Consider the following 16,136-nt stretch of genomic DNA (forward strand, 5'->3'; position numbering starts at 1 on the left):
ATTTTTGGTTAATAAATATGTACCAAAGTTGATCACAAGGCAGTCACCAACTTTTGTAATTATTCAACCCTTTTCCTAGCCTCCATAAAAAAACGTGCCAGCCTATAAATCTCCACAAATCAAAACATTTTTCAAAAAATAGTTGTTTAACAATTAATTTGTATCCATTCAATTATCGACAAGTATTTATACATTTTCTTCAGTGGCAAAAATTATTTATTCGGTTTTATTTATTAAAATAAAAGCTGAGTGTGCGGAGTGAATGCATTTATTAGCTGCTAATTAAATGATAATTTTATAATTTTGTACTCAAAAATAAACATATTCTAAATCATTTTATAATAATCATTTTTAATGTAAGTTATTTTTTTTTTGAAAATTGTTCGATTTATATCACATTTTTTTAGGTATAAATTCAATTTGCTTTCCTACGAAATCTAAGTGGCAATTAAGTTATTTTTTTTAAATGTGCAAATGATCAATATGACATAATCAAGCTTTTCAATTTTTGACGACAAATAAAAACATGTTAAACTGATTTCTCAGAGACCAAATCACTGTCGGTAAAATCGCGTCTTAAACGAGAAAGCGTATTATTCTTTATAGAGACAATATGTTTTATATTTCAGGGACCGGCGTAAAGTGGCATATTTTACGACAAATCGTATTACACATGATCATCTTAACTAATTTCTACTGTAGTTATTTTTAACAAAGAGTTTGAATTCTAAACAAATCTCGGATGATTGCCATGTCGGCCAAACTTAACACAACGTTTTTTCGTATAATTTTACTTACGATTAGGCTTGGATACGCATGACCAGCGTTACTTCAATATTTTTTAATACAAATTGTTACTCAATAGCTTTCAAAGGATAACAGTTCAAAAACCGATATAAACGGTGAAATTTTGTATTTTTTTTATATAAACACATTCACTATTTGGTATAATAAAAATGCTTCCTTAAAATAACTCAGTTTATTTTAAATGTTACTTGTATCGCGGTCCAGCAGCAAGAGAGATATTTTACATAGTTTTAACATAAACATAAATATAAGATGGCGGATACATAGGTATGGTGGAGAACATTATTGCCAACATCACTAATATTAATGGCGGGACATTTGAATTACAATATATAACATAACACAAAAATGTGTCAAACAATTTTGTCCACTATTATTTCTCAAAAACTGCTGCACCGATCTCAAAATTTAAAAAACCATTCGATAAAACTTGATAAGGCACTCGCGTTGGTTAGATTTGGCGCAGAAAAACTCGTTCATTCTGAAAATGTTTGTGTTTTGTGGAAATATCTCTAAAACAGTCTATAGCAGTGTTTCCCAATCTTTCAGGAGTCACGCACGCCCCACCTTAACGTTTCTAAAAACGTTACGGCCCTCATATAAAATTTTTGACCTTTAAAAATGATTTTGTTTTTTAAGAAATATAAAAGATCAGCCTTTAGAAATCACTATTAAAATTGTGATCAAAATTTCATAGATGAAATGTGTTACAACCAGTTGAAAGTGGCATTTAGCCTTAATTGACTTATCACATCACCAAAGCAATATTTTTTTCAAATTTTGATGAATTTTTAAAATTAAACTACTAGCCAGAAGGCCATAATATTTCAGTATGTTCTATAAGACCATGATATCTATCGCCAAAAAAAATCATAAAAATCGTCGATTTTTTTTCAAATGTTAAAAGAACTTCTGCCAGCGAATCTTTACCAAAAACTAATCAGGTCGATTCCCAACTAATATCTTTCGAACGGTTTTTGAATTTTCAAAAACGATTCAGGATTAAAACGTAGACGAAAAATGTAAACTTTTTTGCTATTTACAAAGAAACGGTTTGGCCGATCGTCGCGCAAAACAGAGAAACAATAGACCTCATCAAGATTATCGATTAGCTTTAATTTTTTTTAAATCGGCCCAGCCGTTTTTAAGAAAACGTCGATGTAAGGTGAAGAATAGGCTCACACACACACGCATATTTTTTCCCAAATTTGGTCTCATTCGATTCAGAATGGCTTGAAACGCCGAGAAAACATAAAATTAGCGAATCGAATTTTTTGATAAAAACATAAACTTCTCCTTTGGGAAATCAAGATATCTAGTTTTTTCGTAACTAAAAATACACGTGGTGTTTGGTGGGGAAAGGGTAATTTTGAATATCACCAAATTCTTAAAAAATCGATCACGTGATCAACGGACTCTTAACAAGACTTTATAGTGGTGCCAAAATTTAATATATTAGAATATATAAAATATAATATATTATAATAATACATATCAATGCATACAAAAATATGATATACTAGCTGACCCGGGAAACGTTGTTTTGCTAAGTAAGGTATATTCTAAATACAATTTCTAGAAAATCAAAAATATTAATTCATTTAGTATATAAGGATGTGTTGTTTGCTGCTATATACAATGAGGTATTATAAAAACAATAAACACCATTAGTTTGTCTATATCTTGTCAATACAATCAAACAGGAAGTTTTATACACTTTCTATAGAAAACATGGTATAATACAATCCAATTTTTTTTTGGACTTTCGACTTATTGATTACGTTTCAAGTCTTTTAGATCTTGGATTCTGAATTTTGTGTATAATTGTAAATAATACTACTGAGCTTATACAAAAGATAGAAAATGAATTAAGTATTTCTTCTTTGACCTGCATTTTGAAAAGTTTCAAGTAACTTTCGATAAATTAAAGCAAATTTAATAAAAAGTAGGTATATATGTAGAACAGGGCGAGGTACAAACGTCCAATTTGACTTTGAGCAAATTTTAATTATATTATAAAAATCAAACTAATTATATCACAACAAATAACACATTTCAAACGAACAATTATCTGACTACATTCAGTAAAACTGTCAGCTACTTCTTTATTATAGAAATGTGCTTTTTAGCCGTCTTTCAAAAATAGGCGGAGTAACTTGGAACGGCCATGTAGCAAACAGGTTTAATGTCTTATTTTAATTTTAAAGGTATTTTACAAAACAATTACATTTTTAACTGATGCTAAAAAACTACCAGCGGAAGAAAATACTTTTATTATGGATTTTCAAAGATTACCATTTATCTCCCCCATTTCAAAGATTACCGTTTTCAAATCAAGGTTATAGCTGGTTATACATCTTGTTCACTCTACTTTCAAATATTGTTGTTAAACAATGCTTAACTTCACTGGATTTTGACACATCGATGGTGGACCTCTTTAACCGCGGACCTTCATATATTATTATCTATTCTTCGATAAATTCTGGAAAATTATAACTGGGAAAATGTTATTCGACAAAATATCCCTTTGATCGATACCAAATTTAGGTTCTGAATTTAAATAATATAAATAAAAAATAATATAACCTAGAAAATGTTTTATAAATACCAATGAGCATACAAATGAGATCTTTCAGAGCACCGTGTTTGAGAAAAATCTGCCAAAAAGTGCACATTTCAAAAAAGTTGATATTTTGAGTCTCAAGTAACACTTGCGGCCCGTTTACTAACGTCTTTGAATATAAATAAAACTACAAACAAAACTACTCACTACAATTTAATCGTAATTAAATAATATTTACGTAAAACATCCTTTTAAACGTAATTGAACACCATCTGTCAAAAACGTTTGACATTTCACGTATTAGCCACCGTCCATTGTTTTATTTAAATTACGCTTTTACAAAAAATTTTAAATTAAAAATGTAAAGTTTCTACGCGATTTTGAAATAATATCTCACCTTTCCGACCATCTCTGGATTGGCACGAATTTTTCAAGACTAAGACTGGCCTAATCGGTTTAGCCGTTTTCGAGTTTTATCGAATCATTTGATCGAGAGCTCCATTTTTATATATAAGATATCATTTATCAAAATAAATTTATTTTTAAATCCTAAAAGATAAATTTCAGTTTAAAACCGTGTTGCCATCTCTGAATAAAATTACCAACTCGCCGCCATCTTATTCTTTCACCAAATGTCAAAAACTTAACCTCAAAATTTTAACTCAGAAAACACGTGAAACATCGTACAAAAACAATTATTAAATAGAATAAAATAAATAATAATTTTGAAATAAATATATAAAAAATTATAATGTTAAATATGAGTGTTAAACGTGAGGCTCCACATGGCAAATCAAAGAAAATGTCGAATTCAAAACGATTGAAAAGACAATTGGAAAACGAAGAGGAAGAATTCAGGTTAGTTGTAGAAAAATTATTTTAAAGGCTTTATTAGTTTATAAATAGAGTTGATTTTGTGTATTAAATAATTGCACTTAGACAAATAAACTAGGTGTAAGTGGTGTTTTGCCTTAAGGCAAATTGTATGGACTTTCCAATGTAAATAATCAACATAATCAATAAGAATTGAGATTTACCTATTTAGCTAATATTTTCAACTTGTAGTTTTGATTATTGCACCCTCAGAGGTCCATTGCAACTTTCACAGGGTTCACGTCAGCGAAAAAAGAATTTTGAGGTCCATGAAATGAAAATTGCGGTCCAAGGTTGTAGATCACAATACACCACATTAATATCTACAATAAAAAATCATAAGCAATATTTATAAAAAGAACTAATGGTACGGAAGCTAGCAACGTTTTCAAAACAAGAACTTTAAGCAAATTTATGATATTTTGTTATGTGATCCTTGGTGCTTTTTTGGTTAGAGTCTGGGCCATTTGGCTGGTGGAAATGGTTGCGCTTATTAGTGCGCAGCCAATTTGTACATTCCAAAATTTTGAAAGTATTTTAGTCAGTCCAGTTTTCATTTTTTAACTTCCCGTAGGGTAAGTTATTGTATTGCGCCGAAAATCGGAATTGAAAATTTTTACATTTCTCGACGTTTTGAAGGTTTCTGAACGTTTTGGCATTCTTCAGAAAAAATTGATGTGTGTGTGTGTATGTGTGTGTGTGTGTATGTATGTGTGGATACAAATTTCCAGTCACGTTTTAGGGCGCACGGATCAACCGATTTGAATGGTTCAAAAAACATCCGATTCCTATTGATAGGGAAAAGAGCTGATTAGTTTTTGGCAAAGGCAGGTCCAGCCGTTTTGGAGATACGGAGTAAAGAGTGCAGAAAATAGAAATCGTATTTTTGAGGGGACGGAGTATCCGATTTGAATGATCTAAAAAACATTCAATTAGTAATGATTGGGAGAAAAGTTTATTAGTTTTTGGCAAAGGCAGGCCCAGCCATTTTGAAGATACGGAGCTAAATATGTACAAAATGGCAGTTTTTGAGAGAACTAAGTGTCCTATTTAAATGATTCAAAGAACTTTCTGCTTGTCTTAACAAAATAATCGATTTTGGAAAAAAAAATTGTCCCACATTTTTTTTTTTTTTTTGTTTTTTTTGTTTTAGTTTTTTGTATATCGAAAATATTTATTTTTAATTCTGACTATAGTTCTAATATACTTTACAAATAATTTCAACTCTGCAATTCAGTTTATATAATATTTATAAATATTAGACAATGTTACAATATTTATAATAATCTATTTGAAAACATTCAGTAATCCTCGAACATTTCGTTACGGTACGGGAAGTTCCAGCAATTTGCCTTAAGGCACGATGCCACCCACCCGACTAGTTGGACTTTGAATAGGTCCACCAGACTCACATTATTTGTTGGCAGTAAATAAAAATATTGTTCCATTTTATAAAAATGTGTAAGTTGTAGTATAAGTAGGCATTCGATTTGTGGTCACTACTATAGGGTTGAGGTTGTAAAAACCCTATTAGCTGACTATCGAAAGACTTGGCAAAATACTTGGCTTTTTTCAAAACTATTAGATTCCTGGTACTAAAGATTCAATAGTTGTGAAATAAACAGTTAAAAGAAGGTTTAGCGTTAAAACTGATCTAACAAAAATATGATGTAGGCTGGACATCATTAGCCGCAAGATGTGAGATTAATTCTTAACTAGCTGTAAGTGGAATTCTGTTTTAAGGCAATTAAGGCATCGTGCCTTAAGGCAAATTGCTGGAACTTCCCGTACCAAAAATTATTATTTTTTTAAAAGCAATTAACATTTTTGAAAAAAATTTACTTCGAAAAAATTAGATTTTTGAGAAACAGAAAAAATTGTTTGAAAAAAAAAGTTTTCTTTATTTTGGCATAGTATTGAAATTCTGAACTTTTTTTCCAAGCAATTGTACTGCTTTTGACTGCATAGAGATGAAATGTCAAAGCGCCGCGTCGCCGTCTAACGGATAAACATTAGTACGGAACCCATAGGAATGTAAACAAAATTCATACTTATTGTTAAAATCTCTATAAAATATCTGATAATCTGATGTGCATATGTCTAATGATCATTTTTGACCGCCAAATGGCTTTTTGTTTTACTTTTTTCATTAGATCTCCGAAACCGCTAGACCTGCCTCCATGAAAATTTGATCAATTCTTCATCTTGTCAATACAAGTAAAATGCTTTTTGAATTTTTAAAATCGGATGCTCCGTTCTCACTTTTTGCCCCGTATCTTCGGAACGGCTAGACCTGCCTCCACCAAAAACTAATCAGCACGTCTCCTTATCAGTACGAATCGAATGTTTTTAAATTATTTAAATCGGTTGATCGGTGTTCTCGAAATCGTCGACGAAAATTTGTGTCCGCACACACACACACACACACACACACACACACACACACACACATACATCCATTTTTTCTAAGGTATGCCTAAATATTCAGAAACCTTTGAAACGTCGAGAAATGCAAAAATTTTCATTTTCGATTTTTTTGCCATTACTATAACTTACCCTACGGGAAGTTAAAAAAATGTTGTTAAATGTTGATAATTGAGCATTTAATTTGCTATTATTAACTTAGAGTAAGTTATTGCTATGGTCCAAAAATCGAAAATGAACATTTTTGCAAATCTTCACGTTTCAGAGGTTTCTGAACATTTTGGCATACCTTAGAAAAAATGGATGTGTGTGTGTGTATGCATGCATAGATACAATTTTCCGTCCATGTGTTCGGGAGCACGGATCCACCGATTTCAAATATTCAAAAAGCAATCGATTCCTATTGATAGGAAGACGTGCCGATTATTTTTTGGCAAAAGTCGATCCAACCGTTTCGGATATATGAAGTAAAGAGTGCATAAATGGAAATTCAGCTTTTAAAAGAACAGAGCATCCGATTTGAATGATTTATAAAACGTTCAATTCATAATGTTCGGGAGAAGTGGTGAACAGTTTTTGGCAAAGACAGGTCTAGCCGTTTCGGAATTACAGAGCTAAATGTGCAAAAAATGGCAGTTTTTGAGAGAACTAAGCATCCGAGTTGATTGATTCAGAAAACCTTTTGCTTGTATTGAGGCGATTGCTTTTGGGAAAAAAATTCAAAATTGAGTTTTTTTTGTAATTTCAAAAAAATGTTTTTTTTTATTATAGAGAATAATTCGAATTTTAATTTCAATTCTAGCCAAAGTTCTAAATCTTACTTATATATTTCAAATAAATAATTTAAACATTGCAATTCAGTTTATATAATTCTTAGAAAAATGAGATAAGGTCCTTCATTCTAACTCCGTTCGATTAAGTTTTGTTTATTCACTTTTCATGTAAACTTATATAAACATTCTCAAATATAAGCTTTTCTATTTTGTCCATAAAATACGAATAATAAAACTTACAGTATTTATATATTTGAAAACATTTAATATTCTTCGAATATTTCATTACGGAAAGTTCCAGCAATTTGCCTGAAAACATGATGCCATACACCACTAGTTTTGAATTAAATTAATAAATATAAAAACATAACATGTATTTTTATTTTGAATATTTAATAATAAACTTTAGTAGTTATATTTTTATAAAAAAGCAAAGGGTCCACAACCAAAAAAGTTTGGAAACCTATGTCTTAAATTATACTATGTCCTCCACCCCACGGTCCAGAAAAGTTTGGGAACCTATGCCCTAATTTATGCTATGTCCTTTACCCTACGACCCAAAAAAGGTTGGGAACCTATGCCTTGAACTATACTATGTCCTTCACCTCGCGACCCAAAAAAGTTTGGAAAATTATGTCTTAAACTATATTATGTCCTTTACTCCACGACCCAAAAAAGATTGGGAAATTATGTCTTAAATTATACTATGTCCTTTACCCCACGACCCAAAAAAGTTTGGGGACCTATGCCTTGAACTATACTATGTCCTTTACCTGGCGACCCAAAAAAGTTTGGAAACCTATGCCTTGAACTATACAATGTCCTTTACCTCGCGACCCAAAAAAGTTTGGAAACCTATGTCTTATATTATACTATGTCCTTTACCCCACGACCAAAATAGTTTGGGAACCTATGCTCTAATTTTTACTATGTCCTTTACCCTTTTAGGTTATCCAAGCTCCTCTTCGACAATGGCGAAGGCTTACTAGAAAACTTAAACAATGAAGACCTTGACCAAGATATTCTCGACCAACTTGACTCTGATACTGATGAACGCAAACCAGCCTGGAACGATGAAGAAGATGAAGACACAACAGTAGGAAAAGCCTTAAATGCACAAAATCGTGTCCTGCCCGAAGGCGGGATAAATGATCGCGGTAATAAATACTCTAATTTGTTAAAAGAAAAGTTTAAGACTGTTTATGGGACTCCAAAATGGGCAAGTCTTGACCGTGAAGCAGAAGAAGGTTCTGATGATGAAATTCTTAGGAGTAATAAACATATTGTTAAATCCAAAGCGAAGAATTTGCCTAAGAATGTTTTGGATATTAAAAGAATGAAGGATTTGAACAAAGACACTTATAGTGAAGGCCCCATTGTGTCTTCTGTAGATTTCCACAAAGGCTCCAGTGTTGCCTTAGCAGCAGGCTTGAATGGTGTGGTATCAATTTACGCAGTGGACGGTCGTGAAAATGAAAAACTACACACCCTAGGATACAACAGATATCCTATCCACAACGCCAAGTTTTCCCAAGATGGTGAAGAAGTCATCCTGGGAGGCCAACACTCCTATTACCACTGCTACAACTTAATGTCCGGGGACACCAAACGCATCATGTTACCCCATAAAGTGACACAAATGAAAATCTATGAATTGTCACCATGTGGTAAATATATTGCAATTGGTGGCAGGTTTGGTGAAGTTTTTGTTCTGAGTAGTAAATCTAAAGAGTTGCTGTGTACGATGAAACAAGCTACAAAGTGTACCGGGATGGCTTTTAGTGAAGATGGTGCAAGGTTGTATTGTCATGGTTCTGAGAATGAGGTCACTGTTTTTGATATGAAAGAAAGGAAGGCTATGAAGAAATTTTTGGATGATGGTTGTTTGGCAGGGTCCTGCATTGATTTGAGCCGGAATGGACAGTATTTGGCAACTGGTAAGTGAGAGCAATATATATATATATATATATATATATATATAATAATTTGGAAATATGAACAAACAACACTCTTTTTTGCACTAATTTATCAAATAATAATTTTACAAACGTTTCGAGACTAGGTTTGTCTCATCATCAGTGTGTTATAATTCAAAATCTAAAATATGGAAACCTAAATTAGCATTATGTGTTATCCGTTACAAGTCGTCCATTATACTGCCCACCAAAGATCGTCAGAGTCTGAATTCTCAATCAAGGTCAAGTAGATGAGTCACGAAATATCAAATAGGAAAGAGAAGGAATAGGGCCCAGTTGAAAGATAGATGTCGCTAGGAGGAAAAATATTCTTTGAAAGGAAACGGTACGTTTATAAACGGTTCTCCTAGCGACATCTATCTTTCAACTGGGCCCTATTCCTTCTCTTTCCTATTTGATATTTCGTGACTCATCTATATATATATATATATATATATATATATATATATATATATATATATATTTATTTCCACAATCATATTTACTGATTCTATTTTCTTACCCCAGGTAGTGCAGAAGGTGTAGTCAACATCTACGACACAACAACACTGTTCAAATCAAACAACCCTGACTACTCCCCGAAGCCACTGAAGTCCATAATGAATTTAAGAACAGGAATTACTGGTGTGAAATTCAATCCAACGAATGAAATTCTAGCCCTGCATTCAGCTGATGTCGATAATGCAATCAGATTAGTTCATTTACCTAGTACTACTGTTTTCCAAAACTTCCCTGGAATGAATAATTCCACAGGATTTGGTCGAGCGACAAAGGTGGCATTCTCACCAGCCAGCGGGTATTTTGCTATTGCTAATAATAGGCATTCGGTAGCTCTTTATAGGCTAAAGCACTATAATAATTATTAATTGTAATTGTTAATGTTAATGTTTTGTTAAGAAATATATGTGTATAAAATAATTATTGTTGTACTAAATGTCTACTTTTTTTTAAAAAAAATGTTTATTAACTTCCCCCGTAGAGTAAGTTCTATTAATCGAAATTTTTATATATCTTTACGTTTCAGTCGTTTCTGAACATTTTGGCATACCTTAAAAAAAATGGATGTATATGTGTTGTGCGGATACAAATTTTCGTCGACGATTTCGGGAACACCGATCAACCGATTTGAATAAATGAAAAAATATTCGATTCGTATTGATAAGGAGTCAGACTGATTAGTTTTTGGCAAAAGTTGGTCAAGCCGTTTCGAAGATAAGGTGCAAAAAGTGCCAAAAATGATAATTGTGTTTTTGTGAGAACGGAGCGTCCGATTTGAATAACTCAAAAAGCATTTTACTTGTATTGACTAAACGAAGAACTGTTTAAATTTTTGGGAAGGCTTAGCGGTTTCGGAGATCTAGTAGAAAAAGTAAAAAAATATGACATTTGGCGGTCAAAAATGATCATTACACACATGCACATCAAATTATCAGATATTTTATAAAGATTTTATTAATACATATAAATTTTGTTTGCATTTTTATGGGTTCCGTAACATCGTTTGTCCGTTAGACGGCGACGCGGCGCTTACGCGCTTCCATATTTCGTCTCTATACAGCTAAAGCAGTGCGATTTCTTTGAAAAAAAAGTTCAAAATTTCAAAAATATTTCAGAATAATTCTTTTTTTTCAAAAATTTAAATTTTCTCTTAAATCTAATTTTTTCAAAGTTTAAAAAAAAAATCTTTCTTAAAAAATAATAATTTTTGTTCCAGCAATTTAAATACATTTTATTAACTTCCTTAATGGGCCGAAAATCGAAAATGAAAATTTTTCTAAACATTTTGGCATACATTTGGCCTCAGAAAAAAAATGGATGTGTGTTTTGTATGTCCGCATTTTTTCGTCCACGTTTGCGGGCGCACGGATCAATCGATTTGAATGGTTCAAAAAACATTTGATTCTTATTGATAGAGAGATGTGCTGATTAATTTTTGGCAAAGGCAGGTCCAGCCGTTAGGGAGATACAGAGCAAAGTGCGCAGAAAATAGAAATTGAGTTTTTGAGAGAACGGAGCATCCCATTTGAATGATTCAAAAAACATTCATTTCCGCAATGATGGGGGAAAGTGGTGATTAGTTTTCGGCAAAGGCAGGTCCAGCCGTTTCGAAGATATGGATCTAAACATGCAAAAAAATTGCAATTTTTAGAAAATTCTTGAGAAATAAGCATCCACTTTCTGCTTGTGTCGAGGAACAATTGTTTTTGGAAAAAGAAATAACAAATTGATTTAAATTTTTTTATTTAATTCAGATTTTCAAAATTTTAATTCGGTACAGAAAGTTCGAATTACCACTAGTTTTTCTTATCTTTGCATGATGCTAGGTTGTATAAAAAATACAAGCAATACTTATATAAATGCCTATATTTTCTAATTTTTCTTTTACAGTTTCGATTCTATTATATCTACAGATTGAAAAAAAATTTAAATCAATATACTATTTATAAATAATTATTTATAAACACATTAATTGTCTTATAAGGATACTCTCTATTATGAGTACGCATATGTTGTTTTAAATATTTTAAATGACTGAAGGCTCTGCCACATTCTTCACATTTATGAGGATACGTTAGTCTTTAGCATGACTAACCGTATGTTGTTTTAAATCCGACAATTGGCTGAAGGCTTTGTCACATTTATCACATTTATAAAGATACTTTTTAGGGCCATGAATACTCATATGTAGTTTTAAATTATACAAATGACTAAAGGCTCTGTCACATTTATCACATTTATGAGGATACTCTTTAGTTGTATGAAAACGCATATGTAGTTTAAAATGACCCGAATGTTTGAAGACCATGTCACATTCTTCACATTTATGAACATGCACTTTATTATGAGTGAGTCTATGTCGATACAAAGAATTCGATAGACTAAAGGCTTTACCACATTTATCACATGTGTAAGGACGCTCCCCTGTATGAACAAATATGTGCTCTTTCAAAATTGTTAATGTAAAGAATGACCTGTCACAGAGTTCGCATGTGTAAGGCTTTATACTTTCTCTAGTATGAGAGCGCTTATGTTGTTTTAAACTTCTTGGATGAAAGAAAGCTTTGTCGCATTCATCACATTTGTAAGAACGATCACCAGAATGACTAGACATATGTAGTTTTAAATTATATGATTGAATGAAGGCTTTGTCACATTTATCGCATTTGTAAGGTCGAACCCCAGAATGAAGAAACATGTGCATTTTCATACTTTTCAGTCGTGTGAATGTTTTATTGCAGACTTCGCATTCATAGGGGCGTTTTCCAGTATGAGTATGCATATGATGTTTCAAATTTTGTGATGAGCATAATTCCTTGTTACATAATTTACATGTAAAAGAAAGTTTATCAGAATGAGTACGCATGTGCAACTTCAGGGAATGTGAAGTTTTGAACGCCTCGGAGCATAATTGGCATTTATAGAATCTAGTATGAGTTCGCAAATGATAATTTAAACTATTTGATGAATAGTATACTTTATCACATGTTTCACATGCATAAAGAGGTTTTTTAGAATGAATACTCATATGTTGTTTCAAATTAAATAAACGTATGAATGTTTTATCACACATCTTACATTTAAGGGGACGTACGCCACTGTGAACAAGCATATGTTTCTTTAAGTTGTCCTTTTGTTTAAATACCTTCTTGCAAATTCCACATTCATGAAGGCATTCTTCTTTATTTAATGATTTAAATTTCTCCAATATTCTCTGTGTGTATATTTGAGGCGCACTCTTTCCAGAATGAGAATATGTATCTTGCTTTTCACTAGGCTGTATCTCTAAATCAATTGTCTCAGGAAAAGTTATTGGGGAATGATTTTGATCTAGTATATGTTCTATATGTGAAAATGATCTATTACACGTGATATGCTCAAAAGGGAGCGTCTCAATTGGTTCCTGCTTGACTTCTTCTTCAATCTTTACTTCTGAATTCATGAATCTTTCCAGACACGTATCTTCATCCTCTGAACAAGGTTCAGGCTTAATAACATTATCAAATTCATTCTTGATTTTATTTTGAAAATCTTCTATATAATCTTCGTTTGGTTCATTCTTGATTTCATCTTGAAAATCTTCTATATAATCTTCGTTTGGTTCATTCTTGATTTCATCTTGAAAATCTTCTATATAATCTTCGTTTGGTTCATTCTTGATTTTATCTTGAAAATCTTCGATATATTGTTCGTTTGGTTCAGTTTTAATTTTCTGCTCACTTGTAAAGACAGTTGTTTCGCCGGACATTTTTAAATATTTACACCTTTTATGCAAAAGGTTTGCATAATATTTTCTCTTAATCAATAGATAATTATTATATTATCTAGGGATAATTATACTACAATTAACAACAAATATAACAGATTTTATGTTCAAAGTTTAAATAAATTTAATCAAGTTTGAAGTTTTGTGCTGACAAGCATAGAGACTTAATCATAGATATGAGTTTTAAAAATTTTACCAACATAAGTGTCTCATCTTTCTCAAAACTTATTCTATGCTTCAAGTGTCAAATTGTCAAATGCCAAACGATTCATTTTCATTAACCTCTTCCTTTTGCAAATACGAATTAATTTAAATTCGTCATCAGATTTGAAAGATTATTTATTAAAAGAGATTATTAAATAGTACACAACTATTTTCATCAATACGTATTGGGAACACGAAGTGCAAAAATATAAAAATGTCTGAAGTAACAACTGTCTCTATGAATGATACGAAAATTAAAATCGAACCACTAGAATTTTCTATCGAAGACGTTAAATGCGAAATTATGGATGAATTTGATGATCTTAATGGTTTTGCCAAGTCTGAGTCTTGTTCTGAAGATGATGAAACTTGTTTAGAAAGATTTATGAATTCTGAGGTAGAGATTGAAGAAGAAATCAAACAAGAGATAATTGAGACATCAGCTCATGAACTGCTTGTATGCGATAAAGTATTCGCTACAAGCTTTCTATTAAATCAACATGTATGTGATCACATAGAAGAACCTTTGAACCTGAATGAGTCTGATAATTCAAAACAAATTCTACATGCTTCTACTGAAAAGGACCCTTACAAATGTGGAATTTACGATAAGGCATTCACAACATCGAGTGAAGTATGCGATAAAAAATTTGCAAAAACATATGATGGTTTGGAAATGCATATGCGCATTCATACAGAAGAGCGCCCTCATACATGTGGAATATGTCATAAGACATTCACAGAATTAAGATATCTGAAAGTACACATGCGAATTCATTCTGGTGAATTTGCTTATGCATGCAAAATATGTAACAAAGGAATCCGTTCATCAGCGAAATTACAAGAACATATGCGCACGCATGCTGGAGAACGCCCCTACAAATGCGAAATATGCTATAAGACATTTGCATACATGAGAACTATGAAATCACACATGTCTATGCATACTGGTGAAAGTCCTTACAAATGTGATAAATGTGACAAAGCCTTTATTAATGCACATAGTTTAAACCAACATATGCGCATTCATACTGGAGAACGCCCTTACAAATGCAAACTTTGTGATAAGTCATTCCCTATATTTATAAGTTTGAAACGACACTTTTTTGTTCATACAGGGGAACGTCCTTTCAAATGTAATGAATGTGGCCTAGACTTCAGGCAAGTGGGTACTTTGAATCGACACATACTCACTCATAATAAAGAGCATTCTCATAAATGTAAAGAATGCGACAAAGTCTTCAAATATTCAGGTTATTTAAAACAACATATGCATATTCATACTACTAAAGAGGATCTTCATAAATGTGATAAATGTGGCAAAGCCTTCAGTCAATTGAGATATTTAAGGCGACATGTGTATACTCACACTAGAGAGTATCATCATAAATGTGAAATTTGTGCAAGATCGTATTCTAGTAAACGTAGTTTGATTAATCACAAATGTGGAGAGAACATAAGGGAACAGAAATAAACCAAAAACTATAAAGACAATTGATGTTTTGTGTTTATAAATAATATATTGACCTAAAATGATTAATTAAACCGCATGTGCAAAAGCTGTCAATAAAATAAAAGAGAACTGTAAGAGCAAAATTAAGAAATACAAAAATTAATATAAGTATTGTGTTTATTTATTACACTTTATCGTCATCCAATCATAAAATTATATGTATATATATATATATATATATATATATATATATATATATATATATACATACTAGCTGTACCCTTTCACTTAACCGTTAAAATAAAAAGTTGAACTAAGATGTATATTTGTTACATTTAGTTTAACGTTACTACTATCTGTTCAACGATTTACCTATTCAACAATTTGTCTACGTATTTACTTATAAACTTGTTAATCAATCTACCAATTTACCTTTCAACCTATTTACCTATCAACCCATTTCACATGTCTACCAATTTACCTGTCCACCTGTTTATCTGTCTTGTTATTTGTCTATGTACCAGTTGTACTGTCTACCATTTTACATATCCTCCAATTTGCCTGACCACCAGCTATCCAACAAATTACCTTTTCACTAATTTACTTATCTACCAATTCACCTGTCTATCAATTTACCTGTCTACCAATTTAGCTATCAACCTGTTTATCAATACACCATTTTACCTGTCAACCAATTTACCTGCTTACCAATTTACCTGTCATCCTGTTCTAAATGTATACCAATTAACATCTTCAATAATTTACCTGTTGAACAATTAACCTGTTTAACAATTTGTCT

General features: G+C 31.7%; 3 protein-coding genes across 5 annotated transcripts; 2 read left to right on the top strand and 1 right to left on the bottom strand.

Annotated features, from left to right (window-relative positions):
• The first annotated feature begins 4,097 nt into the window (after positions 1-4,097).
• LOC113371471 (U3 small nucleolar RNA-associated protein 18 homolog) lies at positions 4,098-10,282 on the top strand. 3 transcript variants are annotated; one of them, XM_026612096.1, is made up of 3 exons: positions 4,098-4,228; positions 8,389-9,377; positions 9,924-10,282. In XM_026612096.1, exons 1-3 carry the CDS (start codon positions 4,122-4,124, stop codon positions 10,280-10,282), a joined length of 1,455 nt encoding a protein of 484 aa, XP_026467881.1. In that variant the 5' UTR covers positions 4,098-4,121. The 3 variants fall into 3 exon arrangements, with proteins under 3 accessions (XP_026467881.1, XP_026467895.1, XP_026467888.1); XM_026612110.1 differs by lacking the exon at positions 9,924-10,282 and adding an exon at positions 9,585-9,698; XM_026612103.1 differs by lacking the exon at positions 9,924-10,282 and adding an exon at positions 9,562-9,696.
• A 1,603-nt stretch (positions 10,283-11,885) lies between these two features.
• On the bottom strand, positions 11,886-13,807 carry LOC113371464 (zinc finger protein 595-like). Its single transcript, XM_026612090.1, has one exon. It carries the CDS (start codon positions 13,660-13,662, stop codon positions 11,989-11,991), a length of 1,674 nt encoding a protein of 557 aa, XP_026467875.1. The 5' UTR covers positions 13,663-13,807; the 3' UTR covers positions 11,886-11,988.
• Positions 13,808-14,054: 247 nt separating this feature from the next.
• LOC113371491 (zinc finger protein 664-like) lies at positions 14,055-15,472 on the top strand. The gene has a single exon (XM_026612117.1). The coding sequence runs from the start codon at positions 14,099-14,101 to the stop codon at positions 15,356-15,358; it is 1,260 nt and encodes a 419-aa protein (XP_026467902.1). The 5' UTR covers positions 14,055-14,098; the 3' UTR covers positions 15,359-15,472.
• Positions 15,473-16,136: the final 664 nt, after the last annotated feature.

Source organism: Ctenocephalides felis, unplaced genomic scaffold, assembly GCF_003426905.1.
Source record: "Ctenocephalides felis isolate EL2017-DRISC unplaced genomic scaffold, ASM342690v1 CF-g0.4_SCAFFOLD_00845, whole genome shotgun sequence".
Lineage (NCBI taxonomy): Eukaryota > Metazoa > Arthropoda > Insecta > Siphonaptera > Pulicidae > Ctenocephalides > Ctenocephalides felis.